This window comes from Macaca fascicularis, chromosome 5, assembly GCF_037993035.2.
Source record: "Macaca fascicularis isolate 582-1 chromosome 5, T2T-MFA8v1.1".
In the NCBI taxonomy this organism is placed as follows: Eukaryota; Metazoa; Chordata; class Mammalia; order Primates; family Cercopithecidae; genus Macaca; species Macaca fascicularis.
Genome location: NC_088379.1, coordinates 99,082,389 through 99,095,338, shown reverse-complemented (window position 1 = coordinate 99,095,338; position 12,950 = coordinate 99,082,389). Strand labels below are relative to the sequence as shown.

The 12,950-nt window shown below is 34.2% G+C and overlaps 1 protein-coding gene across 3 annotated transcripts in view; it reads right to left on the bottom strand.

Moving 5' to 3' along the window:
- GRID2 (glutamate ionotropic receptor delta type subunit 2) overlaps positions 1-12,950 on the bottom strand; it is a 1,557,400-nt gene that overhangs the window by 339,902 nt on the left and 1,204,548 nt on the right. For all 3 annotated transcript variants that reach the window (XM_005555440.4, XM_045393369.2, XM_005555439.5), the window contains exon 11: positions 3,267-3,579. In XM_005555440.4, coding sequence (XP_005555497.1) covers positions 3,267-3,579 — 313 coding nt within the window. The remainder of the gene's footprint in view (positions 1-3,266; positions 3,580-12,950) is intronic.

Sequence of the window (12,950 nt, the reverse complement as noted above, 5' to 3'; positions counted from 1 at the left end):
CTGAGACCTCTACTACTCTCTTCTACTACTAACAATTCTATCAATTTTTTTTTGAGATAGAGTTTCCCTCTTGTTGCCCCAGTTGGAGTGCAATGGTACGATGTCTGCTCACTGCAACTTCTGCCTCCTAGGTTCAAGCAATTCTCCAGCCTCAGCCTCCAGAGTAGCTGGGATTACAGGTGCCTGCCACTACATCTGGCTAAGTTTTTGTATTTTTAATAGAGACGGTGTTTCGCCATGTTGGCCAGGCTGGTCTCGAACTCCTGACCTCAGGTGATCCGCCTGCCTCGGCCTCCCAAAGTGCTGGCATGCGCCACCATGCCAGGCCTACTCTATCAATTTCTACTCTTAGTTTTCATCACATTCACATTCTTGGTCCTTCTATTTATAGTTGTTCCATGTACCCCACAACCTACTATTTCAATCATTATCTACATCAAAATGATCTAAAATCATTTGTCTCGTTATCCCTTTTTTTACATATGCCTAACTCTCTGCAGCTGAGTTTAATTCATTGTTTTATTTATTTAGTAAACACTTATGTGACACTTATATAAGTTATATCTAAGAACTTCACAATTTTAACCATTCATTAATTCTCATAAAAACCCATGAGGTGGGTACATCCAGGATGTTTTCTGTAAGAGGAACTCACACCACAAGTTTATGACTCTCAACCTGGAACATAACATTCTTCTTTAATTGGGATGCTTTCTGTGGAGAAATCAACCACCATACTGTGAGAAAGTCAAACTATCCCATGCAGAGTGACCTCATGGAGAGGCCCAAGTGGAGAAAAGGCTGAAGCCACTAGCCTGCAGCCCACATTAACTACCAGATATGTGAGTGAAGTGAACAAGCCTTTGGATGATGTTAGCCTCTGGACTCCGAATTATCTAGCTGAAACCTTAGACATCATAGGGAAAGGACAAAGCTTTTTTGCTTCAATAATAAATTTATCGTTAAATCCAACAAAAACCTTTCAAGCCTTAATTTCATTTGATTCTTTGAAATGTTTAACACAGTCAACCAAATGTATACTACTAGCTGCTCTGATTTGCATTTGTGCATTTCTAGTCACTCCTTATGAGGCACCACTGAGCGCTCCTCTACCCATTCCTTTCTTTAGCGCTCTGTCCTAGGCTTTGTGTGGGCCAGTGGTTCTCAATCAGGAACTTGCAATTAAGAGCAACTACTCTGTGTGATCTCATTCACTCCCATGTCTTCAAAATTTCCTACATTCCAGTATCTCCTAAATATATATTAAGTCCAGATGTCTCTTTTGTGCATCTGACGAATATTTCAAACCACTAAGCACACATTAGTAATACTCTTTTGAATGTTTCAGAGATAGCTCAAACTCAATGTGCAGCAGAATGAATGTATCATTTCTCCTGTCATGTATTTTTTTGGGGGTTATATTTTTTCAGTAAACGAGATCAACATCCAATATACATAATTTTCTATTCAAAAACCTACAATAAAACTTTATCTCCTTTTTTTTCTTCAGCACTGACCCCCCACCACTCTATAGCTAATCAAAACCTACGGATTCCATTTCATCAATACTCTCCTTTTGACTCCCAAAGCTACCTTACCTTTGAGCAAGCCACACCAACTCTTTGCTCAGTTATTACAATAGTCTTACTTTGTCTCACTTTTCACAATCTGTTCTTATTGTGAACACTTATCAATCTGTTCTCTACATTATAACCAGAACATTTCTAGAGTAAAATTTGAACCTGTATTTTCCTGTTTATTATCTTTAAATATCTGATCATTTCAAGGATCAGTTCAAACTCCTGATAATAACAAATGTAGCTTCAGCCTCATCTTTACTACTTCCCCTCTGCTTGGATTATCTTAATTTCTCTCTCACTTCTTGCTCTGAAATTCCATCCTAACCATTTATGTCTCTTTTTCTCCATTCATCTTCTTCAAGAAGCTCTTTCCATAGTTAGCTCTGTCTCTCTATATAAAGTGTTACTTTTAAAAGCCTTCTCTGTGACATTAACATATATTAAGCTCTTCTACACCTATGTTCTCCTAACAGTCTATGCTTATCCTATCACAGAACTTTCTACCCACAATTGTAATCCCATGTTTATACATTTGTGTCTCATTAGACTTCTGTCGTGGCGCTATGATGGCAAAGACCCTCTTGCTCACCATCATACATTCAGTTCTTAGCAAAGTTCTACTTAGTGTGGATTAAATATTTACTGAGTTAATTATTAATGAATGAACTAAAAGTGTGAAAAATATACAGTAACGGGTAAACTTAGAGCCCTGGATATGGAAAGGTAGAGGGAAAAGCATGCTTATAAAAGGTTTAAGGGCTAGATTAGAAGTGGGCAAGTGAGATGAAGGTTCTAGACTAATCTTTGATTAGTTAAATTAGAATAGAAAAATGAAGTTTAATGGAAGGTCCAACAGAAAATAGGAATAAAAAGTAAGATGTTATTCAGTTGTAAGTATTAGCACAAAAGTATAATGTCTCCATTGTAACAAACATCTCTCCTCTTCAATATATATGTAGAGCTTGCAAGAGACTATCAATTTTCTTACTATTTCATTCTCTATGAGGCAAGTCTCAAGTAAGGAATGCAATAAATATTATTCTATTTTGAAACAGTGAGAGCCAAATAATTAATCAGACAAGTTTAAAGAGTTGGGCAGATTGGATATTAAATAACAGAGCAATGACATTCTCTAGAAAATAGTGAAATTGTAAGTTAAATCACCAGTAAAGATTACATATCAAAGTGAAAGATAAAACATAAAATTTCTCATCAGTCTTAAATTAACCAAAGTTTTTTCAATGTCAATGAATGTTTTTAATGCATGAAATAATGGCTCTGAAAAAAGAACAAATCCTAACATTTCTTACATATGTAAATAATTAAATAGTACCTTCTCTGGTAATAAGTAGTTTCATCCTAGTAAGGCTATTTCTCAGAAAGTGAGTTTGGAGAGAAAAATCAGATCTTGATGTTTTTTGTGAGCTTTACTTTTGACACTCACTTTTGCCTTTGTTGATGAAATTGAACTTGCATCAAAAGACAATGAACCATTATTGCTGGAAACCTGGTGTGTCTGAGATCCACTAGGAGGGAGAAGGAAATGTTCTTTTCTGAGCATTGCTGTGAGGACCCTTTAGAACACTTATTGATGTCACATACAGAACCTTATTAACTAAACACATGGCATGGGAAACATCACATTCTGTTTTTTTTTAAATACTAGAATATAGTTTTGCTCCTTACCTTGTTGTACAAAAGATCCATACACAAACCACATGGAGTTGTAGAGAGTAGTAGACGTCATTGATCCCATTTGTAACCGTGGGGGATTAAGCCAGTTCAAGAGGTAGACCAGTAGACCCACCAGAAGGACTGTGCCAGCAATGCAAGCCCATAGAGAGAGATCAAATGGTGCAAGACAGGCAAACATATCCACTGTCTTTTCAGCCCTTCGAAGTAGTACCCCCACTGAGTAGTCCATGTAACGTGTTGTAAAGTCCACCACATTCTCACGGTCAGGAGTGATGGTTAAAGCAGAAATCCCTATGTCGGCTCTCTGAGAAATTGAAAGAGAAAGGAATACATTAACAATGTGAAAAACAATTTCATTTGTGCCACTTCAGCTTGCCTCGAGGAAAAAAAACAGATGCCTCAGGCAATATAAATCTTTTTATATAAACTGAAAAACACTGCAAAGACTTCTTACAGAAGAGCCATGTGTAAATTTTGAATTTCTTACTGAAAATCTTGCCCCATCAGAGTCAGACAAATTACCTTGTTCATATTATCAGCGCATGTAAAATCAGTGAAGAATATTTCAGACACAGATTACACAGGGAAAAAATCGTCTTTTTTTTCCTGGGTGATTTTTATCAAAGTCATCATTAATAGTAAAGGAAAAGCTTATACTGGAGAATCCTTTCTAGGGACATGTTCCCAAGATATTCAACATGTTCTTAACATGTAAATTATTAGGTGGGTTATTTAGAAACTTCAACATGGCATTTTACCATTGGTTTATATTTCTCGGCATAGAAATTTATACTATTGGGCTCTAAACAGATTTGTTAGTTTTTACAGCACTAAGTTGTCTATGCCAAAGATCTCTAACATGATTGTATTGCATAAATGTCAGGAATATTTTAATGAACAATTAATGATTAAAAAAAGATAATTCTTGGAGTAATAATCCCTTTTTTAATGTGTCTTCTTATATTCTCAGTGATAGCACTAAAATTTACTATTTTACTTATTTAAAATATAGCAGGATCTCAGTACAGCAGAGGGTAGATGACTTTACATTTAAATTGCATAATATGATAAAACATATTTAAATATCTAAAAGATGTATCTTGTTTGAAGTAATGATCTTCAGCTGTGATCAAAGCTGCAGGATGTCCCTTCCAGACAAACACAAATACTAGTAAATTATTTTTTGAACATTTTCTCGTTATTTTCTTTTTAATTGTTTCATGAAAGAAGATAAAACTTGTTTTATAGCTTTTGGGGACAAAAACCACGAAAGACATGAAAAGTAACATGCCCAGTAGAATGCTAAACCAACTTGGATGAATCTAGTCTCAAAGTAATAATGCTTTTAAAAATATTCTAGCTAAAGTTAAGCAGTGTGTGTATGTGTTTGTATGTCTGTGTGTACCAAGTTCATATATATTTGTTGCTAGGCCCCATGCTAAGTATTTAAGGATTTTTTTTTTACTTAGTCCTTACAATGAGCTGTGAATTATGTGTTTTTCCTCTCCATTTCATAAGTGGAGAAACTAAACCTTAGAAATTTAAGTAACTTGTTCAGATCTCAGCAAGTAAGTACAGAAGCCAGATATTAAAGCTACATTTTTCTTATTCCAAAGCCTGTGCTCATAATCATTTTACCATATTGCAGCTATCATTCATTTTCCAAATGAACCATATAGTAGTCACTTAGGATAATTGGTTCTAGGAAAATTTTTATATTAAAAGAGTGTGAAATTTTGCTGTTTAAACTGTACTATTTACATTATAACAAGACCATATTAGTATATGTACCATGGATCTACAATTATTAACTGAATGGCATCAAACTTAATAACACTATATGAAAATGAACTTGCAGAAAAATATTGCTTTCAAACTCATATATTTAATTTTATAGCAAGATACTGGGAATTGGGTCTTTTCAGATGGAAGATCTAACCTGGATGTTTAACTCCCTTGTCCTGTCTTTTCTGAGCTTTAGTTTATCTATTTGTGAAATGAATGTAACTGTTCAGTATCATTATTGTGAGCTGACTCATTTATCTTGATCTTAATGATGAATAAATAACTCTCTAAGATTCAATTAGGCTCTCAGAAGATGCATTTACTTTTTCAGGCCATTAAAGTACTATGGATCAGTAATTTACTAATTGATCACTAGTGACCCAAAGCATTTAATGACTCAACCAAAGTCAGAAAATTCCACCTGAGGAGGAATTTACTGACAACATGTTGATAGTATTTATAAAATGTTCATAAATATTTTTCTAATAAATAATTACATGTTTTACTTTTAAATGAATATAAATTGGAATAGTTACTGATTTTAATAACGGATACTTCTAAATCTCACAAAGTGAATTTTTAAAATAGAAGAAAAATATCTAAAGTTTTTTATTTAGGAAAAGGGAGCTGATTATTTGCATGTGCTAAACTGTTTATTAAATTTAACAATTACTTGTCATATATCTATAAACAAATTCCTAAATTCTGGTCTATTTTCAACACGTGGCTATTCTATTTTCAAGGAGAAATTTCTAGCCTCCCTGTGGAAGGCATATCAGAATCATATAATGAACTTTTTCTAACAAATACACACACACACACACACACACACACACACACACTCTCTCTCTCTCTCTCTCTCTCTCTCTCTCTCTTTCCTGTCTCTGAGTTTTGTATAGTCCTTCCTAAAGAGATGCTTCACTCCATTCTTCAGAATCAATGATACAGCAGAACACTGTAATGGATAATGAGTATGTGGTAGTCCTTTCTTATATTAGAGGTGCTACACTGAAGCAAAATTTTAAAAAAGGCCAAGGACCACTAATTCAGAAAGACAGTTCTAAAATTTCCTAAATGCCAATAAACAATATAACCAGAAATAATCAAAGACAACGATTTATTCTTATCCTTCTTAGGTTTTTATTTATTTGGTCAACTCACTTGTCCACTTTTTACAATGACTTTCCACATCTTTACTCCCACTGTTATTACATAGAGAACACAGAAGATGTGAGATTAAAATTCATACTTATTTCTACGTTCCAACCTATAGCCCAAATGCAGTCTACTCTATTTATCTGCTTCCATAATACAGGAGCTGTCCCCTTTTCTAAGACTAAGTTTCCATCAGTAAACGTATCAACCTCCATTTCAGATATTTAAGTCCCTGTCTCATGCATTCAACATCATCCTATTAACTAGATTTCCTATTAAAAGACTCTTTGTTTCTTGTTAAAATGAAATCAAAGAGATTGAGCCCTTCCCTCTACCCTCTGGTTACTCCATGTTACCACCTTTTCTCTCTATTTTTATATATCCCAGTCACTCTGAGAAGACTCTTTTTTTCCCATATTGTTGGGTACCCTATTCCTCATGGAAAAAGTACTTCTTAATTATTGTATTGTTGAACATAGCAGATATACTTCAAAGCTCATCTGATCAGGTCTCTTGACATTTAGCACTGATGATCTCTCCCTGCATCACAAAGACAACTTTCCCTTGAATTTAATGACATAACATGCATCTCTTTCTCAGTTCCTTTTTCAAGTTCATGTTAGCAGTTCTCTGGACTTGGGCCTACATCCTTTTCTCATTTGAGCTCTTCTGTGTTCATTACTGCTATTGTCCCCATCTACACACGATTTACAAATGTATATTTCTAGATGTGTATCTGAGCTCTGGGGTCTAGACTGATTTATATAACTACATAATTGACATTTCTGCTAAATGACTCGAAAATACCTCAAATTTAACATTTAACCTACCAACATCATACTCATGATATTCAACCAGTCCTCTTCCAACATCTCCTGCTTTAATGAATGGTGACTTTTTACATAAGTCATAAAACTTGTTAGCCTCATTGTCTTCTCCAGCCTATGCCCCCTATTAAATATATCACTATTGATTTCACCTCCTGAGAATCCTAATATCCATTCATTTCTCTATTACCAGTTTCAGCATTTTCCTAGGCTCCAGCTCCTTGTAAGACTACCTGAAATCTACCTTTCTTCCTCTTCAATCTCCCTATTGTAGCCAAAGTAGTCTTTCTGTAGAGCAAATCTGATCCTGTCTCCCACCACACTTCAAAAATTTTCAATGAATTTGCATTGCTCTTTGGAGAAAGATCAAAAACATGGTCTATACAGGTTTAGGTAGGCTATCCCCAACCTGCTTTAACATATTCATATTGTACCATTTTCCCTTCCAGCAGTTCTTCCTGATGTATGGTCTTTGTACATGCTATTCCTACAGTCTGGATTGACCCTCCTGAAACTTCAAGTAAATGTTTTTACATATATATATATATATATATATATATATATGTTTGATTTTCATTTTCACAGGGAAGCTATCCACTATCGCTTTGACTGGAACAATAATTATTATTTACACTATCAGAAATTTACATCCATCACTTTACTAGCCATTATGACAGCTGTAAACTTACATATGTTTATATAATCTTTTCATTAATGTTTGACTCCTCCACTAGGCCATAAGCTACATGAAAGCAAGGATTGTGACTTTAAAAAAAAATTACCTATCACATTTTCTGGCATAGAATTCATGGTCAATAAATACTTGCTATGAATATATGAATAAATAAAGATGAAGCTCCTACTAAACTTACATTACCTAATTATTATAAATCTTTTCCATCTTCTTGTCTGCATTCCCAACAGAGAGGTATTTAAATAATAAAAAGAAAATGGCAATATGAAAATTGACTGTTTTATAGCAATGATAATAGATTAATATCCTGAATAATTATGTCAATAATTAAAGTAAGGTTCTTGATTTATCAGTATATTTATGCTTACATTATTTGCAAATAGCCAAGATAATTAGTCATCTACTACAGTAAATTCAATATATTACAAAATATTATATGTCAAATATTTAATGTAAAATGACTATTTAAATTTTGATTAGGACTAGCACTAAAGCTGGAATATAAATACATTTTAAAAATTATTTTAATTATATAGTCATAATATTTTCCTTGAGAGAAGATATAAGATTTGCATTCTCTCAAGTCATGAAAAGGAGATGGATGGATTATACAATGGAGCATGATTAATAAGCAATATAATCACTGAATCTTAGAAGCTTAGAGAAATTGAAATACATTTACTCTAAATTTAAGCTGAAATAAATGATTATATGTAACAACTAAAGATCTAATTTATTCTTGAATATAATGCTGAGAACATTATATTGGTAAGATTAATAGTTATGCATTTAGTTAGTGCTTGCTATATACCTTTATACCAAGTGTCATGTTATGTGTTTTACATGCATTATTTTAATATTACACCAAGTCCAACTGCTTTTTCTAAGATGAAAAATTTGCATTTGAAATATTCTAATTATTATAAAACTTTGATTTTATAATGAATTAATACCTGCTTCCTTGTACTCTTTATTAGATATCTTAGTTTTGTCATCCATACATTATGTTATCATTCTAAATAGATCTGCCCTATGACAAGCTTTCAAACCTTTCCCAAGAGATGATGATTTTCTATCCCTCAAAATAACTTGTCATTCTTCTGTGAACATAGTCTAATCAGTTTCTTCAGTTGATATAAATTATACACTTTTTAAATAAAATTGGAGGCTGAATCATTTTCATTAGGTGATTTTTAATACTACCTTATCCTAAATTTAAGGTTAAATAAAATTAAAAAAATTTTTTTAAATAAACACTATCAAACTAGTAGCCCACATAGTCTTATGCAGTTGAAACAAATGTTAGATTTTATATTTGTCTAGGTAATCTCATTCTTTGGTTCTTTTGCATCTTTCACATCTACTGTAATCTATACTTCTCATTCATTATGTCAACTTTATTTTACCAGGTTTGAGCCATTCAGAAGTTTGAGAAGCAAGCCTTTAATTCTTCATTCACATTACTAGTGAAGTACATACATTGGCAAGTTCAAAGTATGGCAATATGCCTCTAAAGTTCTATGCACTTTGATGATAGCTCACTAGTTAACACTTTAGATATGGCTTTTCAATCACCTATAAATATTCTTTACTACATTGCCATCAAGCCAGGTTTATCTATAGAGTTTTAAGTGCTTTGTAAAAGGCATTGTTGAACTCAAAATACATATTTAATCAGATATTCATTTGCTCACGAATAGCTAATGCTATAAAAAACATGAACTGCTGTTTTAATCATTTAAAATACATCTGATTAATAATCCATTCTGTTACTTTATCTGAGAATAAAATCAAACTCACTGCTCTATCAGAATGAACATTTTATTTCTGATTTTGAATATGACAATTCCAAACTAAATATCACCTCTGTTTTTCATGTTTTGCACATACTGCTTGCAGTAATTCACATATTACCTCAGGAAACGCATTCATTCCAACTTTAAATATTTTTTGCAAAAAGCAGCAGCAAAACAGTTACTGAAGAGTTTTGGCACACATTTAACAAGTACTAGCTCTACTTCTGCCTACCTAACTTTCTAAACTATTTGTTTCCTTCTCTTGCTCTTCAAGAGAATAAACTTCTGTAAATATTTGAAATTTCTTGATAGTTTTCTTGAATATTGTTTGATTTTCTTTGGTCTTCAAATAATATTACAGTGTAAAGATTCCAGGTTTGCCTGGGAGAAAGTAAGGATTGAAGAAATGCTAAAGGAAGGAAGAAAGGGAGGAGGAAAAATGGGAGGGAGAGGCAGGAGAAGGAAGGAAAAAAGAGAAGGAAGGAAGGAAGGAAGGAAGGAAGGAAGGAAGGAAGGAAGGAAGGAAGGAAGGAAGGAAGGAAGGAAGGAGGGGAGGGAATGAGGGAAAAAGGGAGGGAGGGAGGGAGGGAGAGAGAGAGGGAGGGAGAGAGAGAGGGATTACAGATGTGAGCCACTGTGCGTGCCTGGCGTTATTATTCCTCATTTTAAAAAACATTGAGATTCAAATTGAAATTTCAAAAGATTTTATTTTAATTTTGAAGTAATTTCAAATTTTATAGAGCCGGGCGCGGTGGCTCAAGCCTGTAATCCCAGCACTTTGGGAGGCCGAGACAGGTGGATCACGAGGTCAGGAGATCGAGACCATCCTGGCTAACACAGTGAAACCCCGTCTCTACTAAAAAATACAAAAAACTAGCCGGGCGTGGTGGCGGGCGCCTGTAGTCCCAGCTACTCGGAGGCTGAGGGGAGAATGGCGTGAACCTGGGAGGCGGAGCTTGCAGTGAGCTGAGATCCGGCCACTGCACTCCAGCCTGGGCGACAGAGCGAGACTCCGTCTCAAAAAAAAAAAAAAAAAAAAAAAAAAAAAAAAAAAAAAAAATTTTATAGAGGAATTGAAAGAACAGTAGAGAACTCTTGTATGTATTTTACACAGATTTTTAAGCTTCTGTCACATTTGCTTTAGCATTCTCTCCCTTTCATTCTCTCTCACACACATACACACACACACCCTACACCTGCACCCACAGAAATACATGGAGGGAGGGAGAGAAAGAGGGAGGGAGAGAGAGAGGGAGGGAGGGAGGGAGGGAGGGAGGGAGGGAGGGAGAGGGAGAGAAAGAAGGAAGAAAGAAGGAAGAATGTATTCAAGTCTTACATCTGTCAGTCAATGATATACAACTTTGGGCAGGTAGCCAAAGATTACTCATCTCAAACATATATATTTCAGCATAGTATCAAATAGTTGTGTAAGGGCTGACATTATTACATTGTTGTTGATTTTAATGGGATTGTCTTTATACTGTTTTGACATTAAATAAGAGGTTAGTAGTTTGAGATAGGCAATTATCATTCTAATTCTTTCTTTATTTAACTTAATTAATTCATTTATTTTGAGATAGAGTCTTTCTCTATCACCCAGGCTGGAGTGCAGTGGTGTGATCTCGGAACACTGCAACCTGCATCTCCTGGGTTCAAGCAGTTCTCATGCCTCAGCCCCCTGAGTAGCTGGTATTACAGGCGTGTGCCACCACACCCAGCTATTTTTTGTACTTTTAGTAGAGATGGAGTTTTGCCATGTTGGCCAGGCTGGTCTCAAACTCCTGACCTCAGGAGATCCACCGGCCTCGGGCTCCCAAATTGCTGGGATTACAGATGTGAGCCACTGTGCCTGGCGTTATCATTCTATTCCTCATTTAAAAAAAACACTGAGATTGAAATTGAAATTTCAAAAGACTTTATTTTAATTTTGAAGTAATTTCAAATTTTATAGAGGAATTGAAAGAACAGTAGAGAACTCTTGTATGTACTTTACACAGATTTTTAAGCTTCTGTCACGTTTGCTTTAGCATTCTCTCCCTTTCATTATCTCTTACACACACATACACACACATACTCCACACCTGCACCCACAGAAATACATGTAAACATATATACTTTCTATAATATATAAACATATAGGAATATACATACTTTTTTGAACCATTTGAAAATATGTTGTATACATCACACTGCTTTATTTCTCAGCACCTCAGGATGTATTTAATGACAACAACTATATTCTGTAACAGCATTGCATACAGTTATCAAATTTAAGAAATTTAACATTAATGCCATACATTAATCTATAGTTCATATTACAATTTTATAATCTTCCCAATTCTGTCCTATCCTAACAATCTAGTTTAGTTTGTGTGCCTCTTTAGTCTCCTTCAATCTGTAACAGCATTGGAACTATTTGGTCTCCAAGGAACTGACTGAACTCACCTGTGAAACACTCTACATTTGGTCCTTTTTGTAGAGTGGTCCTTTGATAATTTTTTTTTTTTTTTTTTTTTTTTTTTTTTTTGCGAAAATTGGTTTAAGTTCTCTATCTCTACAGCGGTCAATTTTGGAAAATCATATTTTTCCAAAGATGTTATCAGTATTGCTCAGGTTTTCAAATTTATTTGCATAAAGATGTACAGAGTAATCTGTTCTAAATTTTCCCCTGTATCAATAATTATTACTCCCTTGTCATATCTTACCTTGTATGTTTGTACTTATCCTGTTTTTACTTGATTAAATTAGCTAATGATTTATCTCTTTTATTGATATTTTCTAAAAAGCAGGACTTAATTTATTAACTCGATCTACTATTTTTTCTGGTAGTTACCTTATTACTTTCTCTTTTTATGTTTATTATCTTCCTTGTGTCATCTTTTAAAATCTGTTGTACTTTGTATTTGGATATGAGAATCTAATCTATTTCTAGTTTTTTATTTTTATTGATATAAACTTTGAAGACTTTTTTCTTTTTTCTTTTTTTTCTGAAACAGAATATGGCTCTGTCTTCCAGGCCTGAGGGCAGTGACACTATCTCGGCTCACTGCAACCTCCGCCTTCCAAGTTCAAACAATTCTCGCATCTCAACCTCCCGAGTAGCTGGGATTACAGGCATGTGCCACCACACCCAGCAAATTTTTTGTATTTTTAGTAGAGACAGGATTTCACCACATTGATCAGGCTGGTCTCGAACTCCCAACCTCAGGTAATCAACCCACCTTGGCCTCCCAAAGTGTTGGGATTACTGGAGTAAGCTACCACACCCGGCCAAGAGTGTTAATTACTCCTTTAAATATTCTTTGCCGATTCTGATACATATATTTTTATTACCACAAATTTTTAAATAATTTTTTTATTTTTCTCTTTTCTACAGCTGTTTAACAAAAGGATTTCTTAATTTCAGGTGAAAAGCCTT